This window comes from Falco naumanni, chromosome W (assembly GCF_017639655.2).
Source record: "Falco naumanni isolate bFalNau1 chromosome W, bFalNau1.pat, whole genome shotgun sequence".
NCBI classification, from domain to species: domain Eukaryota; kingdom Metazoa; phylum Chordata; class Aves; order Falconiformes; family Falconidae; genus Falco; species Falco naumanni.
This window is the reverse complement of record NC_054079.1, coordinates 20,887,999-20,900,228: the sequence shown is the minus strand read 5'-3', so window position 1 is coordinate 20,900,228 and position 12,230 is coordinate 20,887,999. Positions and strand designations below refer to the sequence as shown.

The following is a 12,230-nucleotide window of genomic DNA, read 5'->3' as shown; positions in this document are numbered from 1 at the left end:
CCCAACTCCTTATGTACCGTAGCACAGCTTTTGAGATCACTTATGCTGTCACATTGTAGAAGATGGGACGTGCGATCAAAGCCGTGACACAACCCAGCAATACGCTGCTGTTGAGCAGCTCGGTGCTCTGCCAGAAATTTTACACACTGAGGAAAGGTCTTATTTACCATACATAAGGACTGGGCCATATTTTCTAAGAGGAGCTGTATAAAACCCTTGAAGCAGCACACGAGGAGAGCTGCAGTTTTTCACTAGAGCTGTTGGTGCCACCCGTGCCCAGCCCTGCTCCGGCGCACACTCACGCTCTGGCTGCGTGGCGACCTTGACGGGCTGCGAGCTCTCTCCTGGTCCCCACTCGTTGTACGCCACTACTCGGAAGGTGTAAGTCTCCTCAGGCTTCAGGTTTCCCACAGTAAGTTGCAGAGTCCCAGACTGAGATGTGTTGACTGCCCGTTCCCTAAAAAAAAAAATTAAAAAAAAAAAAAAATCACTTTAAAATGCATTTGGATCTTAAAGCATTATTTATTTATGCAGCTGGTAACCTGCTCTCAAACTGAAGTTTGAGTCTTGTTTGTCTATAGGGCTTTTTTTTTTTTTTTTTTTAATTTTAAAAAGCCTAATTCAAGTAATGGAGCCCGCTGGGAATGCTGCAAGCACTACAAAGACGACTTGTATTTTAGCACTTCATAAGTTATACGGTATATTGGTCCCTTGCCTTCCTTAATACAACAAAAAAAGGAAAGAGATGGAAGGAAATGGCTATTCAATAAAGGAACACATCTCTGATACAGAAAGGGAGATGCACACGTAGCTTTTGGGATGCAGGAGAGAATTGGAAGGGTAAAAGTGAGAAACCTCGTCGGGTGAGATAAACCCATTTTAATAGGTAAAGCAAAAGCTACGCACGCGAGCAAAGCAAACCCAGGAATTCATCGAGCACTTCCCACTGCAGGCAGGTTCAGCCTCCCCCCCCCCCAGGAGAGCAGGGCTCCATCACACCTAACGGGGACTTGGGAAGACAAACATCATCACTCTAAGTGTCCCCCCTTCCTCCTTCTTCCCCCAGATTCATGTGCATCCTATGGGATGGAATATCCATCCCCTCCCAATTTCTTGCACCCCTCCAGCCTTCTTGCTTGCAGGGCCCCAGAAGCTGCAAAGTCCTTGACTTAGTAGAAACATCATGAAGCAGCAATTAAAAATCATCAGCGCGTTATCAGCCCTGTTCTCCCACCAAATCCAAACCATGGCACTGCACCAGCTAAGAAGAAAATTAACCCTATCCCAGCCAAAACCAGGACACCGGGACATCATCCTCCCATCAGGGCAAGAGCCGGGTTAATTTTTCCTGGCACCACGAGCAGCCAGGGCTGAAGGGCGACCTGCACCCTGGCACTGGCTTCCCCAGCCTTGGGTCACACAAAGTTTTGCCAGAAAACTGATTGGTGAGAAAGATACGAACCTAAAGTCATTAATGTGCGATTATCCTGGAAAAACACAATCCCTAAACAGTAAAGCAGGGTTTAAATTGGGCGAAATCACAGTCATTTCGCGGACAATCTGCAAGCAGAAGTAGGTAAAATTGCTTTTGTAACTGATTTACTATGGGTGGTGTGCCTCGCTCTTCTCCTTTACTAGGAGCCCCCTGAAAAAATAACAACAACAAAAAGGTAGATTTCATGCTGCAGGAAAAAAAAAAAAAAAAAAACAACCCAAAAAATCATTTAAGACTGAATCAACTAATTGTTAAACTTCACACAGCGCTGCAATAGCCATAGCAGCAATTCAGAGAATGGGGATTATTGGTCCTTTGGGGAATGTTTCCTCAAAATGAAATTTATCAAACAAGAGACCGGTCCTGTCCTCTAAGCATCGCGCTCCACCATCGCTCCAGCCCTCCGAGGATTGACTGAACAAGGCTTGGGTGACTGTTCCCTGGGGATAAATGCTCGGATCGTCCCTTAAGGGAGCCAAGGGGAGTTTCATGCCTTTATTTGAGCAGAAAAGTTTCTCTTGGGGGGCTGCTGCTCCCCGGTGAGGATGCTGGCAGGCAAAGCCTTTGCTCTTCCCAACTCTGCTAATTTTATTCTCTTGCCTCTTACCCCTGGTTTCTGTTTGCAAGCTGTCCAAGTGGGTACCCAGTTGCACTGAGAGTGGCTCCAATGGATTTGTAACCTTTGGATTGCCTCTGAAGGCAGTGGGGCTGCGGATGGCCAGTGACAGCTGAACAGAACAGCTAGGATATGCTCTTAAACCCTTTAAGAAGAAGCAGGAACCCGCAGCCCTAAGAGAGAAAACATACTCTGCCCCGTGTCTTCCCACCTGCAAGATGAGGGGACTGTCAGCCACTTCTCTCACTGTATATATCTTTTTTTGGTAACAGCGAAGAAGCAACAAGACCACCTTTCAACGCCACAAGAGCAGTAAAGAAGCAAGAGAATGAAAAGATGACATGATATAACTCCAGTCAGATCTCATATAACACTTCTCTGTGACGGGGGTACCTGTGGTGATACATATATGCAAGTCTGGAAAGGTGCAAAGGTTTGCAGCATTCTTTCAGGTAGTCTTTTCCCATTATCTGGTAAGAAAGAAAGAAAGAAGAAGAAAAAAAAAAAGTACACCTCTCTGGTGCCCTTGGCACTCGTATTGCTGGTGAGTGACTTCCCGAGAGGAATCAAATGCACTTTTTAGACTAAAGGGACTGAACTAGCACAACTCTCTCGTCTCGTGTCGTTTGGGATGCAGGTGTGAAGGGCTATGATGAGGAATGAAATTCGGACACAGCCCCTTTGGTATCAGATGCTGAGGGTGCGGAGCAATGGAAAAACTCCAGCCCTGCCACAGAGGCACAAGGAGACCCAGGGGTGCCGTTCCTCTTTACAGACCTGCCTTTGCTGTGTCACCCCCCAGCCTCAGCCACCTGGAAACATCCAAGCAAGTCCTTGGATTTTACTCCAATGCACTCATCTGCAAATGCAATCTCAGCAGCTTCAGTGTTCATCTTCCACTGGATGTCAATGGTGGGACTAAAGCCCATCTCCCAGGACACTTCTCTGTATATAGATACATACATGTATATCTCTGTATATATATGTATAACCAGGAACTGTATAACCACCCAGGTACATCAATGCTCTCAAGCTGATGAACCCAACGAGCTCATCACCCGCATGGATGGGCCAGTCCATTCCTAGGTAAATGTAAGTCCAGGTAAAACTCTGCTGGCTGCTCCCACTGGAAACAGCTGGGCTGGCAGAGGCTGGAGGTGCCTGCAGCCCACCCCATCTTATCTACACATCATTTCCAAAGCTAATTAGCTCAAATCCCAGCCCTGCGCTCTGGTAATTTCATGGTTTCCAGTTTGGAAGCAGAGTTGACCAGCACAAGCTCTTGGCCTGTCCCCAGCCCGTGCCAAAAAATCACAGTGGGAAATCTCCCCGTCCTTGGTCACCCAGCGTGTCCCCTCCACACACCTCAGGAGAGCACTGAGCACATTAAACCTTTATAGGTTTTACTTCCTATAGCTTGGGTTTTCCAGCTATCAGATCCAGAGCATCTTCCAGATGCAACACCAGAAGCCCACAGGGCAGTGCAAGATTTTGTTTGTAACTTTAAAAAAAATAAGAAATGGATTGTATAAATTTTTTTTCTAGATTTTCCCCAAGTAAAGAATGAATAAGAATCGAGCAAACACCCCAGAACTGAGACTAAGAGCAACAAAGCAAAAAAGGAAAGGGTTGAGGGTTCCCCCTGGGCAGGCTGAGATGCAAGAACAGTCAGCAGCCCCCATAGCCCCATCTCCCAACCTGTCACAGACATTTAGAGGAATAAGTGACCCAGGACAGAATTAGATGGTTCTTCTCCTGGCACAGGACAGAAGTACCTCGTTACTCTCCTGGCACAGAGCTCCTGCTCACAGGTTTCTGGAATTTGGGCACCCAGACGATCGTAGACACCCAGATGGGTCTGTCGCCTTCAGACTGACAAACCTCCCCCAACTCCACCGTTCCTGTGCATCCCAGGGCAGCATAATGATGAGACGTGAGAAAAAAAATTATCCCTTTTGTTTAAACGAGACGCCTGCTAACATCACCTGGCAGGGACGTCTTCTGCGACACCGCAAAGCCTCCAGCTAGTGAAGAGGAAAAAACTCCTTATGACTACAGCAACCCCACACTCGTCTTTGTGAAATAAGTACCGAAACCACACCAGATGGGTGCTGTAAAGCAGGGGGCTGCCTCTCACCCCCGAGCTCCAGTGCACTCAGGCTGAAGTTAGGCGAGAAGAGCATCACCCACCTCCACGAGATGAGCATCACCCACGTCCACAAGTCCATCGCCTGCTCCCGCTTACCAGCGAGGGGTTAACACACTTCAGTTGCTACCACAGCACAGGAATACTCTAAAAAACACCAAACATCCTTGAAACAGGCACTCTTTACGTTTGGGCTTTTCTTTTTCAAACCCATCTTGGCCATAAGTTACAATCTAAAAATAAAAGACCTTGACTAAAGTTGTTCGCTTTCTCGTAAAATGGAGACTTTGACATGTAGTTTCCAGTGACTGAAGATCGTGTAACATTACAATATCAGCATGTAAGAAAAGATAATTACAGTTCCCATATATCTCTCAGGTGTGTAACAAATGCTTTTATAATGTTTCAAACACCCAATTAGTTACTTCAAGTAAGACAAGTCATGTTAATGCTCCTTGCTGTGAAATGAAATTTTAAAATGGATGGACTTCTACTACCTTGAACTCTTTTTTTTTATCTCCCATTCTCATTCTCCCACCAAAACCCACAAAGTTCTTGATTATAATAAGCAAACCTCAAAAAGAATGTAAATAGATCATCTGGGAATGATATTTTAGAACTTCAGCTGAATTTGGAAGCTAGGCTTTAATCAAATATAAGTTTTTGTATTCAATTAAGTGGTCCCCCGATTCATTTCTTCATGCTGCAACATGCAGGGAGCGAAAGCGGGAGATCTGTGATCTCGTTGTGACATTTATTTGCATTTATTTGGTACCAAAATCAATTTCTAGTGAATGCTCCACTAAAACCACACCTGGTTCCAACCTTGCAAGAGTCCTTCACCAAAGGGTTTTACGTTCAGCTGTAATGTGGCTGATTTCCAGGGTCATTTTCTTCTTTTTTTTTTTTTTTCCCTCCTTTTAAGATCAGAGCATTTAATTTCCTTTATTGGGAAAAATGGTTGCTAACAGTTGGTTCAAACAGAATGACAGCTACAAATCAGGACCCACTGTTGAAGCCAACTTCATATTTCAAAGGTGCAATCAAAACCTGAACTCTATTTTTAGGCTTTGTGCCTTGTCTAATATTGCTAAACAGAAATATATCACCACATAAATGTTTCTCATTATTTATAAATAAATACAGTGAAATTTTTATTGTAAATTAAATTTTAAATTTAGTGATGCAAATTCTCACCGAGAAGGCTGAATTCATTTCAAACGACGCACAGGTAATTAAACATGTCTTGAGGTTAAATTTGAGGAGGTTTGTGGGGTTTTTTTGGTTTAGAGAGATCAAGAGCAAATCAGCCAAAATAAACAACATCTCTTTCTTTGTGGTGACTAATGTGCTCCCATATAAATATCAAACGCTGGTGTGAATCAACGCCGAGAAGCCAACCAGCAGAGATGGAAGAGAGGAGGGAACACACACCACGAAAATCTCAACAGCAACATCAGAGCAACATTTCAACCTGCCTGGGGAGTGAAACATTGAATCTGGCCCATTTTGCAAACAAGAAAAAAAATTGCTCAACAACAACAATAACAACAAAATAAATCAGTTTTGCAATTCAGCGTGGGCAACATCCAGGCATAAATTCTGTGGGTTGGGTTGGAAGTTGACTAAAGATGGAGACAGATCCAACGCTTCCCACCTGGAGATCACCCTCTAGCTTTAAAATAAATAATAAAAACACAAGTTTTATCACCGTGTGGATGTGAGAGATGTCGGAGATGAAGCAGCACCTCTGCCCTCGCTGCCCCAAGGATGGCCCTGATCCCAAGAGCTCAGCAGCTGGGCAGCATCCCACCAGAAAATGGGAAATAAAGCAGCCAGGCAGGGATTTACCCCTGGCATTGGTAAACTCTGTCTTTTTAATCTTTCATATGACCTTAGTACTTGCATACAAAATAGGGTGGTTTTTTTTCAGTGAGTTTGTAGCTAAACGAGCTCCTTTCCCTTCTGGAACACCTCTCCTGTGTGGCAGGACAGGTTTTTATGGTCTTTGTATGCACGTACGTGTCAATCCCTTGAAGAGTAATCTCCATCAAAATGCATGCATTAAATTTCTATTGTGCCATTATAGCTCGCTCTATTTAACAGAAAATAAACACAATCAAATGCATACTAAGAGTCACGGACCTACTAACAGGTCCTATACGTGAAACACTATTTCAGCTCATTTTTTCCACCAACAGCCTGCTGTCACCAGGAAATGTTACAGAACCTCTCACTCTTAAATCTGAACTTTTATCTCAAGCAGAAACTTTCCTGAGAACAGGTGTATCGTGTGGCTGTTTATTTATTTCCTAATAGATTTAAGGTTCATTTTATCCTTTGTCTTTTAACTTGTAAGTGCTCTTCCCAATCATCCTTATCAGCAAGCAAACCCCTTTGATCCCACGCAGGATGCCTTGCTGAACGAGCGGGGAGATTAAAGAGCATCCCATCAGAAGGCAAGAAGCCAGAAGTGCAATCGCTTCCAAAAGGGGTTTCTTTGATAGGGCTGGGCTGAAAACCCCTTACGAGAGAGTTCAAAGCATCTCTTTTTTTCTGGCTGGTCCCTGCCACAGCCGTGCGCCCTGTGTGTCACGTTGGCCTCCGTGATATCACCAGCTGCCACGTGAACGCTGCCTGCCCTCCAACCTGGGAAGGCGGCCTCACCCCAGACTGACAGTAATTTCCCTGACAATTCCTTTGTATCCCTGAGGTTAATGTCAAACCCGATATTTATTTCTGAAAACAGAAAAAGAGCTCTTTTGTAAGTGTAACATGGAAACAAGAAACAACGTGCAAATTCCATTTTAGCTCCCAGTTAGACATTGATTTTAGCTCCTAGTCGGGCTGAAAGTTTGCAGGACGGCAGATAAAGCATTCCAAAGTTTTCAACCACAGGTGGTATTGTGAGTCTCTCGCTGGAGGGAGCGTAAGTGGAATTTTTATTCTATTTATGTGTTTAGTTCTGTGAACACAGAGCCCTCAGTCTCCTGCAGGAGACTCTTTAAGAAGCCGCACACCTTGTTGGGAACAGGACTCAGGTGTGCTTCTGGCACTCGGGACTTTGAGCAACAACACGGAAATTCTGGAAGTAAAATTATTTGGATGTGTAAGGAAATGAGGGGTGAGCTCTTTTTACATCCTTTTTAATCTCAGAAACACCGCTAAAGGCCTTGTAGAACAACATTAGTATTTCCTCCTCATTGCTAAACTAAAAGGCCGAGTTAGAAGATGACTCAACCCAGTTGCGTGTGGCAGCTCTGATGTTATTAAGCCAGATAAAATAAAGGAGATGTGATTGCACCAGCGCCCTCGGCATGGACATGTCACAGGCATTTCACGCCCACCCAAAAATCTCAAAGCACTTTATGAAGGGGATGAGAACCCTCACGCAGAGCACAGGAACCTGTTCCGTTATCACTGGTGGCAATGGCTGCAGACAAACGGGAGGACCCACGTGTGCAAAAATATCTGTGATTCAGCCCTGGTTTGGTACCCAGGCTGGTGCAGTAAGGATGCCGCTGAGCATCCTCACTTCCTGAGGAACCCTTCCATCACCCTTTCTGCTCCAGTTACTTTTCCAGGGCCAACTCGTATCTCCCAACCTTCAATAGACCCTTCCTGATGCTCTCCTGAGGGGTTGTTCTTGTTTCACACAAGCTACTCACAGCTGGAGACTCGAGCAAACACAGCACCGGCTCCCAACTCTGACACCCCACCACCACCACCTGTCTCACCCCGCTCCAGTCTCTCCCTCCCCACTCAGGTCAGGCTTAGAGGGGTGTGTGGAAGGCAAGATGCCCGCGTCTGACCTGCAAACTGACCCAATGAGCTGGCTCCTACCCCTGCAAACCGACCCAACGAGCCTGGCTCCTACCCTGTGTTTCGCCACAGACTGGCCTACGCGCCATCCAGCCCACACGTGACACCCTGCTGCAGCAGACGCTTGCCTCCGGCACCGGCCTCAGAAATGCCAGCTTGGATTTTCAGAGCTTTCTTTTACGGAGGGAGAGAGTGTTTCACGCTCCTCCCAAGCCCTTTGGGTGTTATGTCCTTTCAGGCTGCTCAGCTGGACCAGATGGATACCCGTCTCTAACTAGGAGCATCTGCCTCCTGCAGCAGGTACCACTGCTGTAGCTACCAACGTCTACAAGCATTGAAGCAAATTAAAAAAACTTATACATAGAATCATTTCGGTTGGAAAAGACCTTCAGGTCATCAAGTCCAACTGTTAACCCAGCACTGCCAAGCCCACCACTAACCCATGGCCCTGAGTGCCACATCTACATGTCTTTTAAATCCCTCCAGGGATGGTGACTCCATCCCCTCCCTGGGCAGCATGTGCCAGTGCCTGACAGCCCCTTTCGGTGAAGAAATGGATACGTGGCTATAAAAGAAATCTGGACCTTGTTGGAGATTGAGATCAGGAGCTTGCAACTGTCCAGGCTGGGGTAGAAAATTTTGCCTGTGAGACTGAGCCCATTGGATGAAGGATAAGCCCACGCTGTGGCAGAGGGGAGCTCGCTTTGGTAACTGTGGGATCCCACTTCTTTAGCTCTCATGACTCCAAACCATGTCCACTCGTTTTTCAATTAAATACAGATTTCTATCCAGGTCCCCTCAGAAGCTGAGCTGCCATCAGCGCACACACCAGTACTAGTCACCAGCTGGCAGCTGAAGCGTATCGTGAGCGCAGCGAATACAGGACAGGACACTTGAAGTGAGTTCTTCGTAACAATGTACCGCAAGAGAAAACCACAAGATTTTTCTCAGGCATAAACCCATGTATGAAGTTAGGAAAATAAAACCCAACTCAATGTGCAATACCTTTTCCAGGGTGAAATGAACACATATGATGAGGAATCATGCAAACACCAAACCATCTATCATGCCATTATCACAAAAGACCTATCTGCTGTGCAGCTATAATCCACGTGGCCAGAACAGCCCAGGCTGGTCCATGGTATTTGCAAGCACGTAAAATCCTCACAACCCACTTCCTGGCTGTTTTCAAGGTCCTACGCCACCTACCCTGCTCTAGAAGCAGTCCTCCTCCTCTCCAGCTGATCAGGGCTCAACACATTCATCTCCGCCGGCAAGGCAAAAAATATTTGAGCCAGGGTCTTTGCAGGAAGATAAAAGGTAAATATGGAGCTAATGATACTTTATTGATGTTCGACAGTTGAGTAATAGCTGGAGGAGGTAAGATCCAGAGACATCACTGTCAATGCAAACGGTCCTTCATGCCAAGACAACAAGCACTGTTACAGAACTGGGGAGATGATGGCTACAAAAATACACCAAAGACATTTCTAGCTTCGCACTTACCACAGGGAGAACATCATAAGATCGAGAACCATTTGCAAGATACCCTTAAAGACTTCAGGCCCTCTTAGGACTGACTATCCCCCCATCCAGAGGAGACCCGTGGAGGTTAGGTCTTTACCAGAGGTGGGCACCTACCTGTTGACACCATCACTGGAGAAGAAGACGGTGTAGGTCTGGACGCTGCCTCGGGTTTCTGCAGGAGGACGCCAGCTGAGACGGACAAATCGGCTGGAGACCAACACAGGGACCACATCTCGAGGGGCAGAGGGGAGGACACTGGAACTTGGGACAGCTGGAGGGGAAGGAAAGGAGTCAGTCAGAGAGTCCAATGGCATGGGGGTGGCGGGGCGGGTGGGAGGAGCCATGGTGGCCACGGCTGAGAGGTGTCACAGAACAAAGGGCCAAGGTGACGTGGAAGAAACGTGAATAAAATGAGAGGGGATGAAGGAGAGAGAAAAAAAAAAACAACCAACTAACAGTAAAATCACACCTTAAAATACACCGTCCTGAACCATCCTCTAATGTCAACAGCAACACGCAAGACTGGAATAGGCTACTTCCTCAGAATCCTGGAAATTATGTCTTGTAGCAGTGATCAGTACAATACCTTCCTCCGTTTTCTCCTGTCTCACTGCTTTTGTCTCTCGTGCCCTGAGTAGCAGAAATATTTTAACTCATAAACACGCGACAACCCACCACTGATAACCTGACGCCTACAAACCGATGGGCTCAGGAAGAGCAGAAGCTAAGTAAGGTGCTTCAGCACATGAGTTATTAGATCATTGCAACAAAATGAGATGAAATGAAAAGGAAAAAAAAAAAAAGACAGTGAAACTTCATATTAATGCCATTCCTCACGGAAAAGCGTTCTGTCTACATGCAAAACCCAGAAATGCCTGAACTGCGGATTCAAGTAGTAAAATTCCTTTTAGAGCAGCACCTCTTTACAGAGTTTGAGGGTTTGGTTGTTGCTCACCAAATCCATGTGAAAGCTGGCCTGCCAACAGAAATTAATAAATCAAACACATTTTTTAACAATACTTTAAGTGATCGGCTGCCTCCTGATTTAGCACATGCACCTTATGGAGCGCCCACAGTCACCTAATCCCCTCTGAGGGCAAACATGATGAAGAAGGTCCAATTTCATGGGCCACGCCAGACCTAAAAAGCAGGTTTTTCACCATTGGTATCAAAACGATTTATTGTTTTTCCTTATTGCAAATCTTTTTTGGTCAGTCTCTATGCATATAACTCTGAACTACATTAGCAGCATTAATTTACTGTGAGATCATTAAGAGCATTGTAATATCTAAACCGCTTATGAAGAATAGCTTTGTGTAAAAAGCATGACGTTCACTGAATACTAGCTTTGCGTTTCCTTATATTATCCCTAAACTATTATTATTAAAAGTCATTAACATTGCTATCATTAACAACAAATATCATTACCTCTTACTTATTGTGCTCAATCCAAAACCAGAGGGAATTAAGGAATTTCCCAATGTCATTTCCAGAGTAATGATGTGTTGAAAGAAAATATTAAGCCATGGTCTCGGCTCTTTTGGCTGCAAAGTTCTGATCCGTTATTTGCACTGAGGTCATGTTTAGCATCCTTAGTCACGGGCCACTGATCTAAATAATGTGCAAACACAACATGAAAGAATATTTCCGTGTACATTTATATTACGATGACGCAACTATTTCGCTTGACAGTCAGTGAGCGGATTTGGGCTCCTGGTCTATTCTATATGTTGACTCTTGTATTATAAGCATTAAGCGCGTTGTCTTCTTCTAACAAGGGCTGGTGGTAGGTAAACATCTCTAAAGAAGTACCAAGGGCAAGATTGGGGAAAAAAAAATACACCAAGAAACCTAAGAGGCTTTGAGTTCTGGTACTTAAGCCAAACACAGCAATTTGGAAAACTCCCCGGTTTATTATTAAATTAACCGTTTTGGCACCCGAGGGTCTGTAGAAGCTCAGCTCTCCTACAAAACACCCTGCTTCGTGGTTCCTCCACCGAATCCATATCCTCCCAGTGGAGCATGGCAGTCTGGCACCTCTTTTCCACTGCAACCCATTTAGTACAGAGAAACCGGTGCTGCCGTCAGCCCCAAGCTCAGGCACGGGTATTTAGGTGACTATGTATGTGTCTACGTATATACGGGTGTCTACCCCCCCACCCCCCTCAGGAAAGGAGGGCATCCTACCTGACACTGCTGATAGAGCCCAGAAAGCTACTCAAACTACCAAGCAGTTGTATCTCCTTTACTGAGTGAGTATCTAAAACGTGGAGGCGAAGCCACACGCACTGTGACCTCCTGCCTGTGGATGCGGCAGCAGCTGACCCGCTCGGGGCCATCTTATGAAAAGAATAGCAAAAAGATGAGGTGAAAAGTAGCAAGGTTGGGACTGAAGCTCCACTAAGCATCTGTTTTACGCTGGCTTTCAGAAAACTTAGTAGAGCTATCACTGACAAAAGCAATTTCACTTTTATTGTTGCTAGCAGTGAATAGCAAACATATACAGTGCAATAGTACAATATAGAGAGACATATAACCTGAAATTATCTCAGCAAGTAACGTCTGAAATCCTTCAATCTTTCGTATGACTACACAAGATCAATCCACCACTGGTTAAACCATCT

The 12,230-nt window shown here is 45.4% G+C and overlaps 1 protein-coding gene across 1 annotated transcript in view; it reads right to left on the bottom strand.

The window, feature by feature from the left end:
* LOC121080430 (netrin receptor DCC-like) overlaps positions 1-9,950 on the bottom strand; it is a 156,059-nt gene extending 146,109 nt beyond the window's left edge. Inside the window, exons 1-2 of the mRNA XM_040578449.1 lie at positions 9,721-9,950; positions 303-457 (exon numbers count right to left, since the gene is read on the bottom strand). Coding sequence (XP_040434383.1) covers positions 303-457; positions 9,721-9,950 — 385 coding nt within the window. The remainder of the gene's footprint in view (positions 1-302; positions 458-9,720) is intronic.
* Between the last annotated feature and the right edge of the window lie 2,280 nt (positions 9,951-12,230).